At 56.3% G+C, this 20,658-nt stretch overlaps 2 protein-coding genes across 2 annotated transcripts in view; both read right to left on the bottom strand.

The window, feature by feature from the left end:
* Positions 1-20,658, bottom strand: part of SPRY3 (sprouty RTK signaling antagonist 3) — a 315,558-nt gene that overhangs the window by 232,217 nt on the left and 62,683 nt on the right. The window lies entirely within an intron of this gene.
* On the bottom strand, positions 15,413-17,275 carry LOC137482261 (brain-specific homeobox/POU domain protein 3). Its single transcript, XM_068204492.1, has 2 exons — positions 17,028-17,275; positions 15,413-16,483 (listed from the first exon to the last, which is right to left on the bottom strand). The coding sequence occupies exons 1-2, from the start codon at positions 17,145-17,147 to the stop codon at positions 15,578-15,580; spliced, it is 1,026 nt and encodes a 341-aa protein (XP_068060593.1). The 5' UTR covers positions 17,148-17,275; the 3' UTR covers positions 15,413-15,577.

The raw sequence follows: 20,658 nt of genomic DNA, 5'->3' as shown, positions 1-20,658 counted from the left end.
ACGGGGAGAACACTCCGAGAATCACAATGGAAAGGGATTCCCAAATGTCCTGAACATCGGTGGAAAGAGACACTTTAAAAATGGATAATTATCCCATGCCAGCCTGCCAGCAAGGCCAGGAATTCAGTGGGATTGGAAGAGAGACATTTATAGAAATATAGAGTCCCACACTCCTACCTCGAAACTTCCTGAGTTTAATGATGTCAACTCAATCAGCTCTGATGAGCAGTGTCATGATTCCTGGACTTCCTGAAAATCCTGTTTCTTTCTTTCCTTTGGATGTTTAACATCCTAGGAAGAGCAGATTTTTGACCTGACTTGGCCAGCCTGTGGATGGATGTAATGATGACACCTCAAGGACTTTGGAGATGCTCCTCAGTCACAGGATCCCAGAATGCCTGAGGTTGGAAAAGGCCTCCAGGATCATTGAGTCCAACCTGTGTCAAATCCCCACCTTGTCCCAGCCCAGAGCACTGAGTGCCACATCCAGGCCTTCCTTGGCCACCTCCAGAGATGGGCACTCCACCACCTCCCTGGAAATGTTCTTCTTCAAGGCCCCAAAAGCCACAACAGGCCAAGTTCAATCCATACGTGCTGCTGGAATCCCCTAATCCAGAGATGCCTGAGCACGAGGAGCTGCTGCTCTTGGTGATGGCCTTCATAATGTCACTTTTTTCCTGTTGCTCCTGGAAAATGCCTTATTTCAGCATCTTTTCCTCTTGCTCAGTGTGGGACCTCTGTCACATGAGCTGCAGTGTAGGCATGGGGAAGGAAACGGTCCATGTTGGGAAATCTGGAAGAGTTCAATTCCCTGGCCATGGCATCATTCATGAGCCATCCCAGCTACTGCCAGAGCTGCTGTAACGACTCAGCACCGACAGATCCATGCCCAAATCTACTGCCCAGTTTGGCTTTTGGAGAGAGCTGAGGGATGGAGTTGAGACAGGAAGACTGCAGCCTGTCCCTGTATCCTTCCAAATCCTGCTTGGACAAGGACAGTGCCTGCAGGGAAATTGGAATAGAATGATAGAATGGTTTGGATTGGAAGGGACCTTAAAGCCTATCCAGTGCCACCCCTGCCATGGCAGGGACACCTTCCACTGTCCCAGGCTGCTCCCAGCCCCAGTGTCCAACCTGGCCTTGGGCACTGCCAGGGATCCAGGGACAGCCAGAGCTGCTCTGGGCACCCTGTGCCAGGGCCTGCCCACCCTCACAGGGAAGAATTTCCTTCTATCTTCCTATTCCTCACCTGGCAGATGCATTTTCCCTTGGGCTAGAGTGAAGAAAGGTTATTTGGGGAGTGCCAGCTGGGCTATGGAGCCTCCTGAGCAGCAGCTGCCACTGGAATATCCACCGGGATTAGGTGGCTGCTGGCACCCAACAGGCTGAAACCTGTGCCTGAGCTGCAGATCCCAGCTGGCTGCTGAAGCCTCCTGACCGTGATGGGCACAGCAGAGTCCCTGGCCATGGCAGAGGATTGGCACCAGGGGTCTTTAAGGACCCTTCCAACCCAAACCAGGCTGGGATTCTCTGGTAACAAAATGTGCAGGTCTCAGTGCTGGAGACAGCTCTTAAGAGCTCCTGTTATAGGTGGGGACTGGAAGAGTCTTGAGTCTGGTTTTGACTGAGCCAAAGCCTCTGTTCTCTGAAAATATCCTGTGCAGGGAGAGAACATTCCCCACTCCCCTCCCAGCAGGAAAAGCCCAGGATATCACTGTCCTACCCTGTGCCTGGTGAACACTGCCTGGCAAGGCTGGCATTTCTCCACCAGTGCCTCACTTTATAATACCCCACCAGCCATTCCTTGGAGCATTCCCAGCTCTTCTCCAGTGCTTTTCTCTGCCCACATGGATCTCAGTGACACCAAAAATGATCTTTCTTTTGAGTATCACCATCCCCTGCTGCCCCTTCTCAGGGAATCAGAACAGCTGGGGTTGAAGGAACCTTAAACACCACCAAGCCAAACCATTCCCCCAGCGCTGCCAAGGCCACCACTGACCCATGTCCCCAAGAGCCACATCCACATGGCTTTGAAAACCCCCAGGAATGGTGATTCCCCCCTGTTCAGTTTGTCTCCTGGCTGGGGGGATGCCCTCCCTGCCCCGCTGCCCATTCAAACAGACAATGAAGTGTTTTATGTTTTCTGGGACCGTTCCCACATTGACTTTGAAATTTATTTCCCACAAACATTTGAACTCAAAAACCAATCTCTCCAACAGCTGAAGAAAGCAACATAAAAGAACCAGGGCATTTATTTATAATTGAAAGGGAAAGTCCTGGGCTCTGCTGACCAGAGGTGCCAATTAGAGCCTGCTGGATGTGGATGGAGGCACCTCCACCCCTCCCCAGCTCGCCCTGGACAGGAGAGCAGCAGGTATTTGCTGTGCTGGGTCAAGATTGGACCTCCAAGCAGGAATTCCATGGCTCCAACTCCCCTGTCCTGAAGCCAGCCAGGCCCCAGAACATTTAGAAACTGAAAGTCCAGATGAAAGCATCAAGCACCAAGACAGTTTGCAGGAATATCAACCAGACACAAAAAACCCCTAAACCCCCAAAAACCCAATTGTACCGAAACCATTGCTGGGCACAGAAAGCTCCAGATTTTGTAGCTTCCAGACAAAGTCAGCAGCAACCGTCAGAATCTGTGTTTCAAGTCTGACCTTCTGCTTTTATCTATATTTTAAACCCCACACAAGGTATACAAGGCGAATGTTGCTGTTACAGTCAGAAAAGCCTAAATAATGGATGAAGAACAGAGGCTGCATAGGGAGGTGGGAGGGGGGGAAAGAAAAAAGAAAAGAGAGAAAAAGAAAAAAGGAGGAAGAGAAAAGCTGGAAGAAAAAGGAAAAAAAAAAGGCAAGAGAAAAAGAAAGTCAAGAGCCCTCCAAAACGAGAATGGGCTGACACCTCTGAGCTGAGCCTGGGAATGTGATCCCTTCCATGGGTGGGGTGGGAACTGGTCAGGGGCTGCTGCTGGAGCAGCTGCAATTTGCTGCTCTCAGCCCAACTCAAAATCGGGCAGCTTCTGCTCTGCCTCTGCCCATGATCCAAGCTTCTCTTCCAGAGGGCAATATCCTCATTGGAAGGAGCCAGGAGAGGTCTGGAGCTGGATGTGGTGAGAGGAAAAGGTGTTGGGCAGGGCTGTGCAGTCCTTGCAGCTGCCAAAATATTGCCAGGACTGGATCCTCCTGCACTGAGGCAGGGGGTGAGGATGAGATTTATCCATGGGAGGTGTCTGGATGGAAACGCTTGCTGGATTCTTTCCTGTTTCCATGGTCATTTATCCTGGAGGCAGCGCTGTGATTTTGCAGCAGGGCTGGGAGCACCAAGGGCAGGTAACATCCATTGCCAGGATACCCCACAGCAGAACTGAGGCCTCTGAAAGGCAGAGTTTCCACTGAGTTAAATATTTGGAGGCCTCCTCCTCCCCTGCCTCCATCCCTCCCTCCCAGCCCTGCAAGGAGCTGGCTCCAGGCAGCAGGGCTTGAGAGCCTTAAGAAGCAGAATGAAGCCATCAAGGCTTGGCGTGGAGGCAAACTGCATTTCATTCCCTGCAAACTGCATTTCATTCCCTGCCAAGTGCCCAGTCACTCCTTCACGGCTCCCTCTGCTCGGCTCTAAGTGGGTTCCTGTGTTCCGTGTCCGGGCTCCCTTTCCAGGTGCTCAATGGTTTTAACTGGAGTGCAAGGCTGTGCTGGGAGCAGGACACAGCTCCCAGGCAGCCCAGATTCCCTCTCCTCCACACATCCACATTTGGAGAGATGCCCAGGAGCAGGTTTGTATTGGATCCTCTCTGCTGGTGACCCAGTGTCCAAGGGGCTGCCTGACTCCAGCCTCATCCAGCAGAGAGACTGGGATGCCCCACTCTCAGCCACCAACCCCTGTGTGTGACAGAGCCCAGAAAAAGGCAGACAAGAGTCTTCTTTTCCACCAGGGTGCCCTCCCCTCTGTCCCTGTCACAGCCCCTGGCACTGTCCCAGCGTGGTATCACTGCGTCACCCCCTCTCCTTTCGTAAAATCCCACAATGGTTTGGTTTAGAAGGTACCTCAAAGCCCCATCTCATTCCAGTTAGAACTGGGGGACATCTTCCTCTAAACCAGGTGGCTCCAAGCCCCATCCAGCCTGGCCTTGGACACTTCCAGGGATCCAGGGGCAGCACAGCTGCTCTGGGCACCCTGTGCAGGTCCTCAGCACCCTCACAGGGAAGAATTTTTTTCCATATATCTAATTCTAAATCTAATCATTCCTTGTATCTACCCTCTGTCTGTTTAAAGTCTGAGGTGTCACCACTAGGATGACCCTGGCCGTGCTTCCAGGGGTTGTTATTCCCAGAAACTTTGGGGTTTGGGCAGTTGAGTGCTCAGCTGTGTCAGATACTTGTACCAGGGACAAATGGCACACCAAGAAGTAGGGAAGGTGGGCCTGGGGCACAACTGTGGGACAGGGACACCAGCTCCATGGGCAAGTCCATCCCACCTCCCACTCCATGCCCTGAGTCTCCTGCAGATGTTCCCACCTGCACAGAGGTCGCCTCATCTCATGGTGTAGATCCAAACTTTTCCCAGTCAGAGTTTTCCTGGCAGCAGAAGGAACGGGAGAACAGCAAGGTTGGCAAAAAAATGTAGGAGTGAAAGTTGGTCTGGAAGGTCATTCATTGATCCACCAGGCAGGGGAGGGAGATGTTCTTTCACTCATGGGTAGCACAGAGCCAGGTCAGTGTGATCCATCAGTAATTAATGGTGGCAGCAAGGAAAGAAGCAGCTCAGCCAAAGGGGAGACTCAGGAAAGGCTCCAAAGCCACTCAGAGCTCTGTCAGTCAGCTCCTCTAACAAGGCTTCAAAAAGAATCCAGGGCATCCCAAGATCCCTGCGGGTTCCTGAAGCCATCCCAGGAAAAGCAGTGCAGGAGAGGGTGGTTCCAGCATCACCGACCAGATCCAGTTCTTCTGAACAGCAAGAGAGGACCCAAAGTACTCTGTGACTGCAGACTTGGGTCACCAGGACACCTCAGGAAGGTCCCAGCATCAAGGGGTGACAGATGTGGGTCCTTCACCCAAGGCTAGGGAGGCTCCAAGGCATGACATGTTTGGAGGACTGTGAGACTGACCTGAGGAAAGAGGTTTCGTAAGGGCTGGGTTAGATTTGATGATCTTGAAGGTCTTTTCCCACATAAATTATTTCATGAATGAGGAAGAAAATAGTCTGGGAGTGAACTGGCCTATTAACAGACTAATTCAGTGATCCTAGAGGCCCATCCACCTGGATGATCCTATGATTCCATGACCTGCACAGCCTCTCCTAGGGTCTCTGCAGGCTCAGAACCTGCACAGAACCTGCTTTGAAGTCACACAGTCATGGAATGGTTTGGGTTGGGTGGGAACTCAGAGCTCATCTTGTTCCAACCCCCTGCCGTGGGCAGGGAAACTTCCACCAGCCCAAGTCTTCTTGGAAAACACTTCACTTGGAATTTTCCCGTTGGAAACATGAAGCTGAGCCATTGGATTGATCTCCACCCTCCCGTGGCTCCAATAATCGCAGGCCATGGCAGAGGCCACAGCACCTGAGCTCTAATTGAACCTTTGCTCTCAGCGAGGCCTGAGGAGCAACACCCTACAGAGGGAGCTTTCAGGTTCCCTTAATTTAACCAAAATATCCTGCAGCCCACTTAACAGCACATTATGAAATTTTCTCATGAATAATTAACTCTGAACTGCGATTGACATCATGAAGCATGTGGCTGGCTCAGGCAGTGCCTTCCAGCAGCCAGTGGCTCACAGGGGGATGCGCAGCCAGCACGGCAGAAATCAGCACTTCCCCAGCAAGAGCAGGGCCTGGTGCAGCTTCTGCTGGGCAGGGCAGGCAGCTGCTCCCCAGTGCTCCTCCAGACACGAGACCGGGAGGACAGGACGGCCAAGCCCGAGAGCGGGATGGATTTGGGGTGGCAGGAGGTCAGGGAGCTTTGGCCAGGGTTGGCACATCACAAGGAGAAGTTCAGAGTCGTGTCTGAGGCTTCCAGGCTGCCAGCAGGGTTGTTGTGATGGGGGAACAGCTCCTGGAGCAAGGAAAAGCTGCTTTTCTCAGCACTTCAGTCACTGACAGCTCCTGGCAGCTTGTGCTGGAAGGCGAGGCTGGAGGTCCCGGCCAGCCGCTGGGATCACTCCCTGCTCCCAGGGACAGCACAGCCCCGGGTGCTGCACTCCCATGGACCGGCACGGGCACTCCCAGGGGCTCCAATTTCGGCAGTGCCAGTCCTCCCTGCTGTGATTTTCTCAGCCTCCAGGTATCTAAGAACAAAACTCGACTCAGGGTTCAAAGTTTCCCAAGGGAAAGCTCCTCTTCAGGAGTCGTGAACAGCCCGCCAGCTTTGCATCCCTCTCACGGAGCTGGGCTGTTCCAGAAGCCACAGGGAATCCCAGCACAGCCTCTCCACCAGCCGGGCCACCAGCCCCTCGGGGACATGTCCCTGTCTGCCCACCTGCCTTCACTCCCGGGGGGACACAGCCCCGGGGGAAGGAGCAGAGGGGCTGCCCTCCGCGCTGAATTAGTCACGGCCAGAGAGGTGACCCCGTGTCCCGCTGGCTGTACCGCGCAGCTGTCGGCGGCTGGGAACAGTTGTGGAGCAGAAGATTCCCATGGTTTTGGCTGCAGAGTGAATCCAGAGCCGATCCACCCCCCTCTCCCTCAGCCCCTTCCTTAAACTGTGTTTTAATAAAGACATCCAGGCAGCACGCTCGGAAAGCTCGCTTAGATCTGAACTAAAGAGCACAGCCAGGGTGGGAAAAAATCCATGCGAGAAGCCGGAGGAAGTCAGCATTCCATGTGCTGAGTGAGGAGAGAGCCGGGCACGGCGGCGGGAGAGAGCCGGGCCCGGCAATCGCAGCGGCTCCGGGAGGGGCCGTCAGGAGCCATTAGCCCGGCCGGGGGAGGCTGCGCTGCTGCGGCTCCCTGCGGGCAGCTCGGGGCTCCCGGGGAGCGGCTGGAGCCCGGGGCTCGGTCCCGGTTTGTCTGACAGGGGCTCGGTCCCGGTTTGTCTGCCAGGGGCTCGGTCCCGGCTCGTCTGACAGGGGCTCGGTCCCGGTTTGTCTGCCAGGGGCTCGGTCCCGGTTCGTCTGACGGGCTCGGTCCCGGTTTGTCTGCCAGGGGCTCGGTCCCGGCTTGTCTGACAGGGACTCGGTCCCGGTTCGTCTGACAGGGACTCGGTCCCGGCTCGTCTGACAGGGACTCGGTCCCGGTTTGTCTGCCAGGGGCTCGGTCCCGGTTTGTCTGCCAGGGGCTCGGTCCCGGTTTGTCTGCCAGGGGCTCGGTCCCGGTTTGTCTGCCAGGGGCTCGGTCCCGGCTCGTCTGACAGGGACTCGGTCCCGGTTTGTCTGCCAGGGGCTCGGTCCCGGTTTGTCTGACAGGGGCTCGGTCCCGGTTTGTCTGACAGGGGCTTGGTCCCGGTTTGTCTGCCAGGGGCTCGGTCCCGGTTTGTCTGCCAGGGGCTCGGTCCCGGCTCGTCTGACAGGGACTCGGTCCCGGTTTGTCTGCCCGGGGCTCGGTCCCGGTTTGTCTGATAGGGGATCGGTCCCCGTTTGTCTGACAGGGGCTCGGTCCCGGTTTGTCTGCCCGGGGCTCGGTCCCGGTTTGTCTGATAGGGGATCGGTCCCCGTTTGTCTGACAGGGGCTCGGTCCCGGTTTGTCTGCTCAGGGCTCGGTCCCGGTTTGTCTGACAGGGGCTCGGTCCCGGTTTGTCTGACAGGGACTCGGTCCCGGTTCGTCTGCCCGGGGTTCGGTCCCGGTTCGTCTGACAGGGACTCGGTCCCGGTTCGTCTGCCCGGGGTTCGGTCCCGGTTCGTCTGACAGGGGCTCGGTCCCGGTTTGTCTGACAGGGACTCGGTCCCGGTTCGTCTGCCCGGGGTTCGGTCCCGGTTTGTCTGATAGGGGCTCGGTCGCGGATCGTCTGCTCAGGGCTCGGTCCCCGTTTGTCTGCTCAGGGCTCGGTCCCGGTTCGTCTGCCAGGGACTCGGTCCCGGTTTGTCTGCTCAGGGCTCGGTCCCAATTTGTCTGACAGGGGCTCGGTCCCGGTTTGTCTGCCAGGGACTCGGTCACGGTTCGTCTGCTCAGGGCTCGGTCCCGGTTCGTCTGCCTGAGCTGCTGCCGGCGCTGGGGGAGCGGAGCGGGGCCCGGGCACACCCAGCACCATCGGGAGCAGCTCTGCCTGGAGGGTCCCTCTGGAGGAGCGATGCTCCTTCCTGCAGGAAGGAACCCCCACAGGAGAGCGTCCCCCGTGCCAGGGGGACCGGGAGAGAGGGAAGAAGAAAAGGAGCCGTGCTCAGCCTGGACACGCGGCCACAATTCCCCGTGGAATGGGCTGGTCGAGAGCCCGGGTACGGCAGGAGCTGGGCTGGACCAGTTGTGAGAGGGTCCTTGAGCAGCTGGGTGGGACCAGGTGTGAGGACAGACTGCCCAGACAGACAGACAGACCTGCCTGGGAAAGAGGAGGGAAGAGCAGGAGAGATGGTGGAGGGGCTGGAGGGAGAAGGTGAACGGGGAAGCTACAAGAGGGAACAGACTCACTCCTGGTGTGACTCAGGGTGAGGGAAGGGGCCTCCCAAAAAAATACTGACTGATTTGCATGATGCCATGAGTGCAGCGTCCCTGCCCTGAACCCCCACTGCCACCACTGGCACCCTGACCCAGCCCTGAGTCCATTTTAGCGGCTGAGAGGAGATGATGAGTTTGTCCTTCCTAATCTGAGGATCTGGAATGCTGATCTCCTTGGACATGGTGCAAATATTGATAAACAACAGGAAAATTCTGCCCTTAAAATCTATCTTGGTGATGGAAATTTGTTCAAAGCCCGGATAGATCACAGATCCAGTGTGGTACAACACTCCCCCATGCTGTTGCAATGCCAGCAGGTGTTTTCTCTGCTTTGCAGAAGAGGCAAACACAGCCCTGTTCCACAGTTTATCCAGCAGCAAGGCTGGAAGTGCATTCTGGAGCTGGGGAGGGATGAGGCAGTGTTCCCTGAGCTCCAGGCTGCTTCCATGGAACACCTCTGGAACAGCTCCCTGTGATTACCAGGCAGCAGCTGGGAGGTGGCAGAGTGGTGGAGCAGGATTCCAGACAAACACATGGATTTTTCCTTGTGTGAACCCAAACCCTTCCCGTGACTGCTATAAATAAAACACGGTCCTTAGCTGACACTTTCACATCACTCAGAGAGCTCCAATTTTCCTACAGCTGCTGGAGGTGTTGGTGAGGTGCTGCAGAAGAAATGGAGATTTTACCTCTGATCCCTCTATCTCCAGGATCCCAAAGTTCCTGGAATCGCTTGTGAGCTTCCCTGCTCTCGGATTTCCCTAAAGATCCAAAGCCAAATCCTACAGCACTTCCTTAGGGTTTAGGGCTGAAAACAAGGGGCTGTTCCTGCAGGGCTCTGGGAGGGCTGATGGGGGCAGGAGGCTGTTCCTGTAGGTGAAGGATGGGGAGATAAAGGCCTCTGGAAAAGCACAAGATTAAATTTCTGGAAGTATTTCTTTAACACAGATGAAAACAAACCAAACAATAAAAAAAAAACAACCAACAAGAAAAAAAAAAAAAAAAGAAGCCACTCCCCCCCCCCACCAGACAAACAAAAGCCCAAAGAAGTAAAAAAGTAAAAAAACCCACAAATCTGTAAATTTATTAACATGTCTCATTCCCCACTGACACTGGGAGGAGCAAGGAGCTCTATTTTTGCACAGCCAAGGGTTGGAGCTGCTCCTACCACAGGCAGCTGCACCTGACCCAGGGCTCGGTCCTTGTGAAGGGCGACTGATCCATTGGGGAAGGGGATAATGGCTGCTCCTTTTCCCTGGGATTGTAGGATCATGGAATGGTTTAGCTTGGAAAAGCCCTCCAGCTGTTCCCTCAGCACTGCCCCATGTCCCCAAGTGCCACATCCACACAACTTTTCATCCACACAACTTTTCAGTCCCTCCAGGGATGGCATCTCCACCACCACCATGGGCAGCTGTGCCAGGGCTGGACAGCCCTTTCCATGAAGAAATTTCCCCAATATCCCACTTAAACCTCCCCTGAGGCCATTTCCTCTTACCCTACCCTGCAGCCAGCTGTCAGGTGTCCCATGGAATGCCCTGTTCCATTTCCCAATCTCTTTCCCAAGCCTTTTTCCTGAGTTCCCCTCACCCTGGCTGTCCTTCCCCCCTGCTCAGTAAAATCTGATGATGGTTTTACTCCTTTTTTCCCTGTAATGGAACAGAGCCTACCCCGAGCATCTTTAAAAATACATCTGCTCTGCACTGCACTAAAACACATGGAATAATAGAAGAAAGTCTGGAGTGGGCGCAGCCTGGACCTGCCCAGCTTTCAAAGGCAGGGATCCTTTAAAGAACACGGATCATCTTCTCTGCTCCTGACCCAAAGATGGGACGTGCCAGTAATATCTGAGCACAGGTCATTGTATCCCTCTCCTCGGCCTGCATCCCTCTGGGATGAGGCAGTGCCTGTTGCTGTCCCTGGGATTGCTGCTGGTGGTGCAGCCTCCCCACATCTCTGAGAGCTCTCTGTGAGCACCCTGAGCTCCGTGGATGGACTGATGGGACCCACTGATGGTCCCCAGCCAGGCTGGATGTTCCCCGTGGGGAAATCAGCCCCTTGAGCGTGCGATTTAGCAGGACACAGGGGTTGGGGTGGCACCATTTGCTGTCGCCCTGCTGCTTGGGAAGCACAGATGGGCCCTGTGCCTGTGAAACAAATTGGGGTGAAGGGGATCTAGAGCAGCTTTACAGCCTAAAGAATGCACCATACTAAATTATCCTAAAAGGTAAAAGAGGGGCAGGGTTTCTCCAGGGATTTCTTCAATCATACCTGAATTTGCCTGTAGCCACCAGAATCCACCTCAGCAGGGCATGGATAGCTTTAAACACATCCCTGCATGCTTTGGTGGCCATGGCATGGCCACACTGGCCTGGACCATCCCTCTGTCACATCTCAGCACAAGGGGTTTAGATGCCCAAGGGTCTTGGCTTTCATAGCAGGAAGAAGTAACACAAAAGAGCGTGACATGGAGGGAAACAGCTTGGAGTAAGGACTGGATTGCAAGAGAGATCCTGGCTACAGCACCAGTGGCCTGGAGAGCTCCAGGAACTGGTGTCTGACAGCTCCAGAGGCCCAGAATTGGTGGGCAGATTTCCTCGGGAAGCCTTTGCAGCCCCCTGGGTGGGATTCAGCTGTCACATGCCCACTTATTGGTGTCTCCACCTGAGCTGGTCATTCAGAACCCTTACAGGCTGGAAGGTGATGAAGGTGCCTCTAAGCCCTGAGCCAGGGGTTGAGATCAGAGGTTGATATCAGAGCTGAGCTGCAACAGAGGCTCCTTGGTCCCTCTCCAGTGACGATCACTGGAGCCCAGAGGCCTCCACTCATCCATCCATCCCTGCTCTGAAGACCCCCAAAGCATCTTCATCCAATCCCTGGTGAATTGCTGGTGTTGATATTTTTGAGTTCTCAGGGTGCCCGTGGAGAAGGGGTAAGGCCTGGCCCATCCCCTCAATCCCTCAATCCCACCAGCCTGAAGGTGGATGAGGACTCAAGTCCTCAAAGGTGCCTGAAGCTGAGCTCCTCCTGAAGGAGCTCTGGGCCAGCTCAGGGCTGGATTAGCAGGTGCCTGTAAAGGAGGAACTGCTACTGAAGCAAAAGAGCTGAAACATCTCAAACCTTGCTCATGCATCAAACCTCAGACAAAAACCCAGGGTGAGAGTGGAGTGTCTATTCCAGTCAATATTCCCTTCCTTCAATGCTGCTTTGGGTCCAGTGTCAGGCTCAGGGGTGTCTTTTGTGCCCCAGTAGCAGGGAGTGCCCGTGACACCCCTCTGTGTGTCTCTGTTTTCCTTCCCTCACCTGCTCTCCTTACCCTGAGCTTTTCCCGCCTCACCCTGTGCCAGGTGCTCCACAGAGAGCCTGGATTTGGAGGGATTTGGGTCCTTTTGGGTACCCAGCTGGGGCCCTGGTGCAGGAGGAGAGACCCTCAGGAGAACAGGAGCTGACCACAAGACCTGAGACACCGGACCATGGCTGGGACCTGCTCCCAGGTGTGTCCTGGCTGCCAGAGCTGCAGGAAGGAGCAGCAGCTTCTCCCTGACCTGTGCCCAGGAGTGTCTGTTCGGGAGCAGGGGGCGGGGGAAGCACAGGGGACCCCTCTCCACCTCCTTCCAGGCTTTTCCCTGAGGATCCTGGAGGCTCACGCTGGCCTGGGCGTAGTGAGAACTGCTGGAGCAGGAGCAGAAAGAGGAGCAGGAGCAGGAGTAGGAGTAGGAGCAGGAGGAGGAACAGGAGGAGGAACAGGAACCAAGGAAGGAACAGAAGCAGAAACAGGAGTAGGAGCTGGAGCAGGAGCAGAAAAGACTAAGAGTAATAGAAGGAGCAAGGACAGGAGGAGCAGCAGCAGCAGCAGCGGCAGCAGCACGATCAATCCCCGGGCCGGCTCCCTCGCAGCGCCCCGGGTGTGATGAGCTCTCCAGGCCTCAGCACCGCTCCCGGTGCCTCTCTGCCCGCCCCTCCCGGCCTCCAGCCCCGCTGCTCCTCGCCCAGAGCTGCCCATCCTTCGCTCGGATCCCGCCTTACCTGGCGGCCGCGGGGCCCGGGGGGTCCCCGGGCGGCCCCGCTCCGGCTCCCCGGCGCAGCGCTTTGCTTTTGTGCCTGGGAAATACCCACCCGGCGTTTTATCGGCGCGGCTGATAAATATTGCATCGCCCGTGAACTTGGCGGAGCGGGGGCACCGCGGCACCGGCCCCGGCACCGGGCACGGGCCGGGGAGGGGCGCGGGGGGCGGGGGAGCCTCGGGAGCGGCTCCGGCTGCGAGGGGGAGCCGCGGAAAGGGGGGGCCGGGGCCCCGCTAATGCTGCGCGGAGCCGGGCCGGGGCCCCCCCGGGCAGCACTCAGCATCCCGCCTCATTAAAGTTTCATCGGCAGCGCTCGGCCAAGGTCTATTTATGAAAATGCGCTTTTCGCTGCATGGAGAAAACAGGGACGGAGCGCAAGAACAAAGGGATGGGCTTTGGGAAGCGCCCGGGAATAAAGGGAGATGTGCGGGACGGGGTGGGGGAATCCCTCGGTGCGGGCAGGGCAGGCTGGGCTCTGTCGGCCACCGCCGAGCTGGCCCCGCTCGCCCAGGTGGAGCAACTCCTCCGACACTTATTTCGGGCACAATTTCCCCTCTTTTCTTTCTTCCTTTGCTTTTTTTTTTTTTTTTTTTTTTGTTAGTTTTTTGGGGGTTTTGTTTGTATTTTTATTTGCTTTTTTGTTTGTTGTTCTTACTTCTTTGTGGAGTTTTAGAGGTTTGTTTGTATTTTTGTTTGGTTTGTTTTATGTTTTTTGTTTGCTTGCTTGGTTTTATTTTATTTCACTTCATTTCATTAGTTCACTTTCATTCATTTTACTTCCTTTTATTTTATTTCACTTTATCGTATTTCATTTCCCTGTATTTTATTTCACTTAATTTTATTCTACTTTATTTTTTCTTGTTCCACTTTGGTGTTCCCCTGTAAAAGCCGCAGGGTTCCGGCTGTCGGGCTTCAGCACCACGACGTGCACTTGATTATTTTTTTTCCCCCGAATAAGTTATAAAACAAAACAAAACAAAACAATTAAAAAAACACCCGCAAACAAAAACCCAAGCAAACAACAAACCCTCAAACAAAAATAAAACAAAACAACCCAAAGAAAGAACACCAACAAAAATCGCTTGGTTTTAGCCCCTTTCTCCGCGTGTCCCCGGGACGGAGCGGACCCCCAGGTTCTGATCCCCGAGGACAGAGGGGAGCCCCGGTCCCACCCGCCGAGCGGCTGAAGCGCGTTTTGGGAGCTTTCGGTGCCATCGGCTGCGCCCGAGCGGAGCCGGGAGAGGGGAATGCCCCTTTCGGAGCCGGGGGGTGACAGGGGCACCTGGGGGTGACAGAGGCACCTGGGGGTGACAGGGGCACCTGGGGGTGACAGGGGCACCTGGGGGTGTCCCCCCGCGGGCAGCAGCCTCAGGGTGGCAGCCGCCGTTCGCGGGAGCTCCCGGGCGCTGCGGGCAGCGCTGCAACGACCCCCGGCCGTGGGAGCGACCCCCGGGCTGCGGGCGGGACCCCCCGTCCCCGGGCGGGGAAGGGCCAAAAACGCCGCGATGGGCGGAGGGGAGCCAGGACCCCCGGTCCCCGCGGGGCCGTGGGCGGCTCTGCCTCCCCGGGCCGCTCTGTCCGTCCCCACGCAGGAGGACGGAGCCGGCCTCCATCCCCGCGGAGCACCGGCCGTGGGCTGGAGGAGCCCCCGGGAGTCCCGCGAAAGGATCCCCGGGCCAGGGACTCCCCGGAGCCGCAGTAACTGCAGGAGGCAGGAGGGTGAGGTAAAACGTGCATGATTTATTTGAAATGCTGCAGCGTACACAGACACCAAAATTTCATTCAGCACACACACAGCGGAACGAAATTTCCTTTAATTCAAAAAATAAAATTAAAAAAAAAAAGAAAGAAAGAAAGAAAGAAAATAAAAGGAGGCAAATTCCCCTATTAAATATGCAAAGGAAAGGGGGGAAAATAAGAGTTTTCTTGCCTTCGAAAGTGCAGAGTTCCCTATGCGCAGAGGCAGCCGCTCCGAGGCCGGGCCGGGCTCCGTCCCCGCTGCCTCGGGCTGCTCCCGCCGCTCCGCTGAGCCCCAAGGACGTGATTGTCGAAGCTTAGGATTTTATACAGTGAAAACCATACAGAAATCGAACGGTTGGAGTGAAACCAACGCAAAATAAATGTCCATTTCCCCGAACAAACCGCGATTCCGGGGACGGGCCAATTTTTTTTCTTTCTTTTTTAATATTTTCTCCTTTTTTTATCTTTTTTTTTTTTTTTTTTTCAATTTAGCCGATGAGGTAGAAACAGAAATGGTACTGCAAAAACGCGATGGGTTTGCGGGGGCAGAGGAAGGAACAAAACCATGCAGGTGCGTGTGTGTGCGTGGGTGTGCGGGGACCCTGGCGGCGGAGAGCACCCCGGGTTTACAGCTGGCTTCCAGCTCGTTTCCTTTCTCATTTCTTTTCCTTTTTTAATTTTTTTTTTTTTTTTTTTTTTTTTTTTTTTTTTTTTTTTTTTGGAGGAGCGGACAGAGAGGAGCGAGTGGTGCCACGGCCCTCAAGCCGGGAGGGGCTGTGACAAATGTGACAAAGACCCACCGGGCTCTCGTTGCTGCTGGCCCAACTCCGGGCACCCCCAAACTTCCCCCTTGGCCTTTTCGTTTTGTCTTTTTCCTTTTTCTCCATCTTTTTTTTTTTTTTCTCCAGTTTTATCTACAAAAGCAGTCTGTACCAGTCAGAACAGCGGGACCACTTTGCCCAGGGGTGAGGAGCAGGCACCAAACTGTTCACTTTGCTTTGGGCGCATTTCCCTTTATTTTAAAGTTTATTTTTTCCTTTTTTTTTTTTTTTTGTTTGGATTTTTTCCAATTTTTTTAACCCAAAAAAAAAAAAAAAAAGCCGACAACCCCGAGCCCTGTTTGGGAAGGGCCGGGGGGGGCGGTCGGGAGGGCAGCACCCCCCCGCACCACTGCCTCCCCAGCCCCTTCCTCAGTAGGTGGCAGAAAATTTCATCCTTTTCTGCTTCTGTCTCTGATTGCAAAACCAGACCCGCACCACGTTCTTCTTCAAGTCTAACTTCTCGGCGATGGCGGCAATTTTCTCGGAGGAGGGCCGGGGCTGGACGGCGAAATAGGCCTCAAGCGAGCGCTTCTCGGGGGCGGCGATGGACGTGCGCTTGCGCTTCTTGTCCCCCCCCGTGTAGATCTCGGGTTTGGTCATTTTCTCCCTCTGTGCCCTCTCCGCCTCCTCCAGCCACGCTTCCAGGATGGGCTTGAGGGCCACCATGTTGTTGTGGGACAAGGTGAGCGACTCAAACCTGCAGATGGTGCTTTGGCTAAGGCAGCCCACCCCCGGGATCTTCAGGTTGGCCAGCGCGGAGCCCACGTCCGCCTGGGTGACCCCCAGCTTGATCCTCCGCTGCTTGAAGCGCTCGGCGAAGGACTCGAGCTCCCGCGGGTCCGTCTCCGTCTCGGGGCCGGAGATGACGGCGTGGGACGCGAGGCCGTGGGGGTGGGACATGTTCATGGGCTGCGAGTGGTGGGCCATGTGGTTGATGGCCGACATGTGGGAGTGCGGGTGCGAAGGCGTGGAGCCCACGTCGGGGCCCGGCACCCCTCCGAGCGGGAGGGCGGAGTTGAGGTGGTCCAGCAGCTCCCCGTCCAGGCCCTGCGAGGGCTGGTGGTGGTGGTGGTGGGGGTGGTGTGTGGTCAGCACGGACGGGTGGTGCAGGTGGACGGAGGACGAGGTAGGAGTGCAGGACACGCTGCTCATGGTGTGGTAGGTGGCGTCCGGCTTGAAGGGATGGGTTTTCTGCGACACGATATCCACGGCGGCCAGAGCCTCGGCCCCTCGCAGCAGCGTCTCGTCAAAGCCCGCAAAGATGTTCCCCTGGATCTGCACGGAGGGGCGGGGGGGAAAAGCGGGAGCGAAAACAAACCGAGAGAGCGGGAGACGATTAAAGGGAGCGGCGTGACGGAGATCCCGCTCTGCCCCACCGGCGCTGCCGGGGACAGGTAACGCGAACCGAGCTCCACCCGAGCCCCCCAGATAAAAGCAGCGGGGTGCCAGACACCGAGCGCTCTCCCTCCAAGTCGGGCACCCCTTCTGCCCTCCGGGGCGACCTCCCCAAAAGGGAGGCAGCGGCAGAGGCCGGAGCCGTCGGGGGTCCCGCAGCCCCGCGCTGCCCCAGCGCTCGCACGGAGCGGGGCGGGACGGCCGAAGCCCCCCGAGCGGGACCAGCCCCCGCGGCCCCCGGCCGCCCCAGACCCCCTCCCCCGGGAACAGCCCCCTGCCCGCCGGGCCAGGCGCCCCCGAGGAGGCAGGAGGGAAAGGACAGACCCCCCCAAACCCAACCGAAACCCAAATCCAAAGGGAAACCACAGTAAGTTGGAGAGGGTCGGCGGGCACGGAACCTCCCGAAAGCCGTGCTGGGGCTTACCTGGGGGGCGGGCAGGCAGGCTCTGCGGATGGCTTCGGAGCTGGTGTGCAGGTGCGGGTACTTGGGCTCGTGCAGGATGGGGTGCATGCTGAACGCCTGCTTGCTGTTCATGGACATCATGGTGGGAGCGGAGCGGGGCCGGCCGGGGCAGGGCAGGGCAGGGCGCTCCGGGCACCCGGCTCGGGGGCGCGGTATTGTCTGGCTCCGCCGCCCGGCATCAATGGCATTATAGCCCGGCCCCCCCGCCCCCCGCCCACCGGGAGGGGCTCGGGAGGTCCCTCCCACCGCCCGCCCCCGGGCAGTGAGCTCACCCCCCCTCAAACCGGGGCTCAGCCCCACTCTGCCCGTGGTACTCCCTTCCCAAATCGGGCCTCCCCCTGCTCCGGTTGTAACCTCTCCAAAACCAGAGCTCCCCACCTGTGGGTGAGCCCCCCCAAACTGGGGCTCAACCCCTCATCTCCGCCCCTTCCCGGCTCTGCTCATTCCGCAGGTGCGCCCCTCTCCCTGTCACCCTCGTCGCGTCTGCTCGGGAAGGCATCACCTCCCGTCCAGCCCCTGCCCACGCCCTGCCCGCGGCTCCGGGCTGCTTCCCGCGGGGGGGTTTGGGGAGCTGAAGAGGAGCCGTTCCCCTTCTCCCTTTGAAGGGAAGAACCTTGAGTCAAAAATCATAAAAAGAAAGAAATCAAGAAAAGTTTCACCAACTTTCTTTTTCCCTGCTTCAATGCATCTCCCTGGCTCGTTCCCCAAATCCTCCCGTGCAGAGTCCCACGGGCTGCACGTCTGTCTGCAGCCTCTCCATCCTCCCGTCTCCAGCTCATCGCTGCCTCTGCACTCACCCATCCATGCGAATTTCCCCACAGCCCGTGGCGTTCCCTTCCCTCTTCCCCTCCCTGCCACCAAGGCCAGCTCCTGCCGCCACTAAAGTGGAGTTTGGTTCCACTGCTGGATCAGGGGGTGCGGGGGGTAGCAGCCCCCCAGGTGCTCTCAAAAGGTGCATGAGGAGCATGCCAGAGCAGGGGGGCTGCCAAGGAGGAATCCCAGTGCCTGTGGTGATGGAGGACAGGAGGGTCCTATGGTCAGAGCAAACTTCTTCTCAAGGGAACCAGGTGTGCTTCTCCAGTCCCAAAATCCAGCCTCATTGGCTTTGGTGCATGGTGCAGCTGTTCCGGTGTCAGGGGTAGGATCTGTTTCCTGCTCCCTTTCCCACTCTTTTCTACAGAGCCTGAGCACAGCATCCTCTGAGTCCCTTCTCCTGGGGATCTGCCGGGTGTCTTGGGACAGACATGGTCAGCAAGTGCCACAGGGAAAGGAAAATCCTGACCTGACCCCATGACCTGATCCCCACCTTACCAGAGAGACTGAACTATCCCCCAAAAGGTCATAGAGCAGGTTGGGCTGGGAGGCACCTGGAAGATCATCCAGTTCCAGCCCCCTGCCATGGGCAGGGACATGAGGGAACCACCAAAGACATTTCCTTGGTGCTGGACCTGCCCAGGGAAAGGTCAGATCCAGTGGCAGGAGACTGAAAGGCACAATCACAGTGTCTGGTGATGCCAAGACTTGGGCACAGCCACCAAATCTACCACAGAAGTCCCCAAAACCAGCCCCCTGCAGCCCTTGGCTCATGCAGAGGGGCGGGGGAGAGTCCCCAGGGTTGAATCCTGACTCCAGAGAAATCCTCCCGGGGAAAAAACTGCAGCAGCATCAAGGTGCTGCCAGGAAGACCCTGCCACCTGTCCCCAATGGCCTGAGACGCTGCCAGCCCTTCCTGAGCACTGGAGCATCCCCCGTGTGCCAGGGAGCATCAGCCCCTGCCAGGATGCTCTGGCTCTCCAGAGGTGAGTGCAGGCAGGAGCTCAGGAGCCTCTTCCCTTCTCCCTGCTGCCAGCAGAGCTCTGAGTCACGGCCTCCGCTCTGCTCCTGGAGAGCTGCAGGATCAGCTGATGGCCAGAGCAGCCTGGAGACTGGAAAGCTCCACTGAGACTCCAGCAGAATTCCTTAGAAGGGGAATTGTCCCTTCTAGGTCCTCTGCAGTGGAATCTCTCCCCCCCCCAGCTGTGTTTGTTCATTCTCTCACGACTCTGGGAGCTTTTGTCTCAGGATATTCCACAATTCCTTTTGCTGGGCTCTTCTTGGTAGCCCCTCTACCCCACTTTTCCTCATTTTCTGCATTTCAGCAGCTCAGGGAAGGTTGGACAGAGCAGTTCAGCTCCTGGCCCTGGATTTCACTCTCCCCAAGGAAGCAAACCTGTGCCAAGCTGCATTTTGCTGCTGCTCATGTAGGAAAATTGGATCAGATGAAGTAAACAGCTTCCTTCCCATTCCTCTGTGTGCCAGCAGACTTTCCCAAAGCACCGAGCCTTTGCTCTTTTCCTGTCACAGCCCTGAGCATCCTGCCCTGAACTTTGTCCTGACAATGAACATTTTGAGCAAGGGACACTCAGGGAGGATCCCTGAACGCACCTCTGGGCACCCTGACACTGCCACCAAAACACAGGGACACCACAGGGACATCAAGAACCCCCTCCCAACCCCATTCCATGGATGAGCTCGTCCTCCCACCACCTCCTACACCGTGGATCTGTGGGCTGCTCCCAGAGGGGAAGAGAGCTGTACCCTCCATATCAAATCTCTGGACTGAGATGGGAGTTACCAGGCTCCTCCTGGACAGGGAAAAACAAGGAAAACCCTCCTGTCTTTGTGCAAAGATGTGGAAACACCAAACAAGGAGGGGTTTCTGCAGCAGTGATAATCACAAACATCTCAAACACTTCCACAGTTGTTGCTTTAGCCCTGGACAGCTGAGTGTTGGCACTTTCAAGGAGCAGAATGAACTTCCAGGGGACTGCCAGTGCTCTGCTCTGGCTTTCTGGAGTAGGATGGAACAGCTCTGCAAGGCTCTTTGTGGCCCTTTCACATCTGCTCCAGCTTTCCTCCCTAACTGATCCAAAAACTGGAGTAGTCCAAGCCCACCTCTCCCACCCATCCATATCAGCAACCTCCATGAAGCAGGAAATGCTTCACTGGAATCAGAATTAAAAAGAGGAAAGTCAGGATCCTTCCTATTAAAACAAAACCAAATAAAAGCACTGAACAGAGACCCTCATGATCTGAGTCTTTGGAAAGCAAACTCCTTCTGGGGTGATTCCAGCTTCCAGGCTAAGAGCTGGGACCCCAACCTGGTCAGTGGCTTTGGGGACACTTTCTGAAATAAATCCCAGTGTAGAAATGAAGAGCCAGGAGTCTCCTCACATTGTGTGCTGTGGTTCTGTGCCATGGAATGGCAAATGATCCAATAGGGCAAGAATATCGTGGGAATCATGACCCCTACAGCCAGTGCCCAGGGCTCTGGCTTCTCATTCCCGCTGGAAAAACAATCCTGGACACACTCTCCAGCAAGGTCTGAGCTCGAGAAGCTCGAGCTCTCCATTGCCTTTTGAGGATGACCCATAATTTCTCTGTCTGGCTTCCTGCCTATAACCACAAAACCCCGCACGCTGCGCCTGATCCCGGTGTTTTCCATCAAGAGGGCTGGCTGCACACTCTGCAGAGGGCCGGCCTGCCTGCCATGTGCCTCGCTGCCTCAGGCGCTTGCCTGCAGACTCCAGCTGTTTTTATTACCTAAGTGGGT

The sequence above is a fragment of the Anomalospiza imberbis genome, chromosome 14, assembly GCF_031753505.1.
Source record: "Anomalospiza imberbis isolate Cuckoo-Finch-1a 21T00152 chromosome 14, ASM3175350v1, whole genome shotgun sequence".
NCBI lineage: Eukaryota > Metazoa > Chordata > Aves > Passeriformes > Viduidae > Anomalospiza > Anomalospiza imberbis.
The sequence above is the reverse complement of the archived record's forward strand: the minus strand, read 5'-3'. Positions and strand labels throughout refer to the sequence as shown.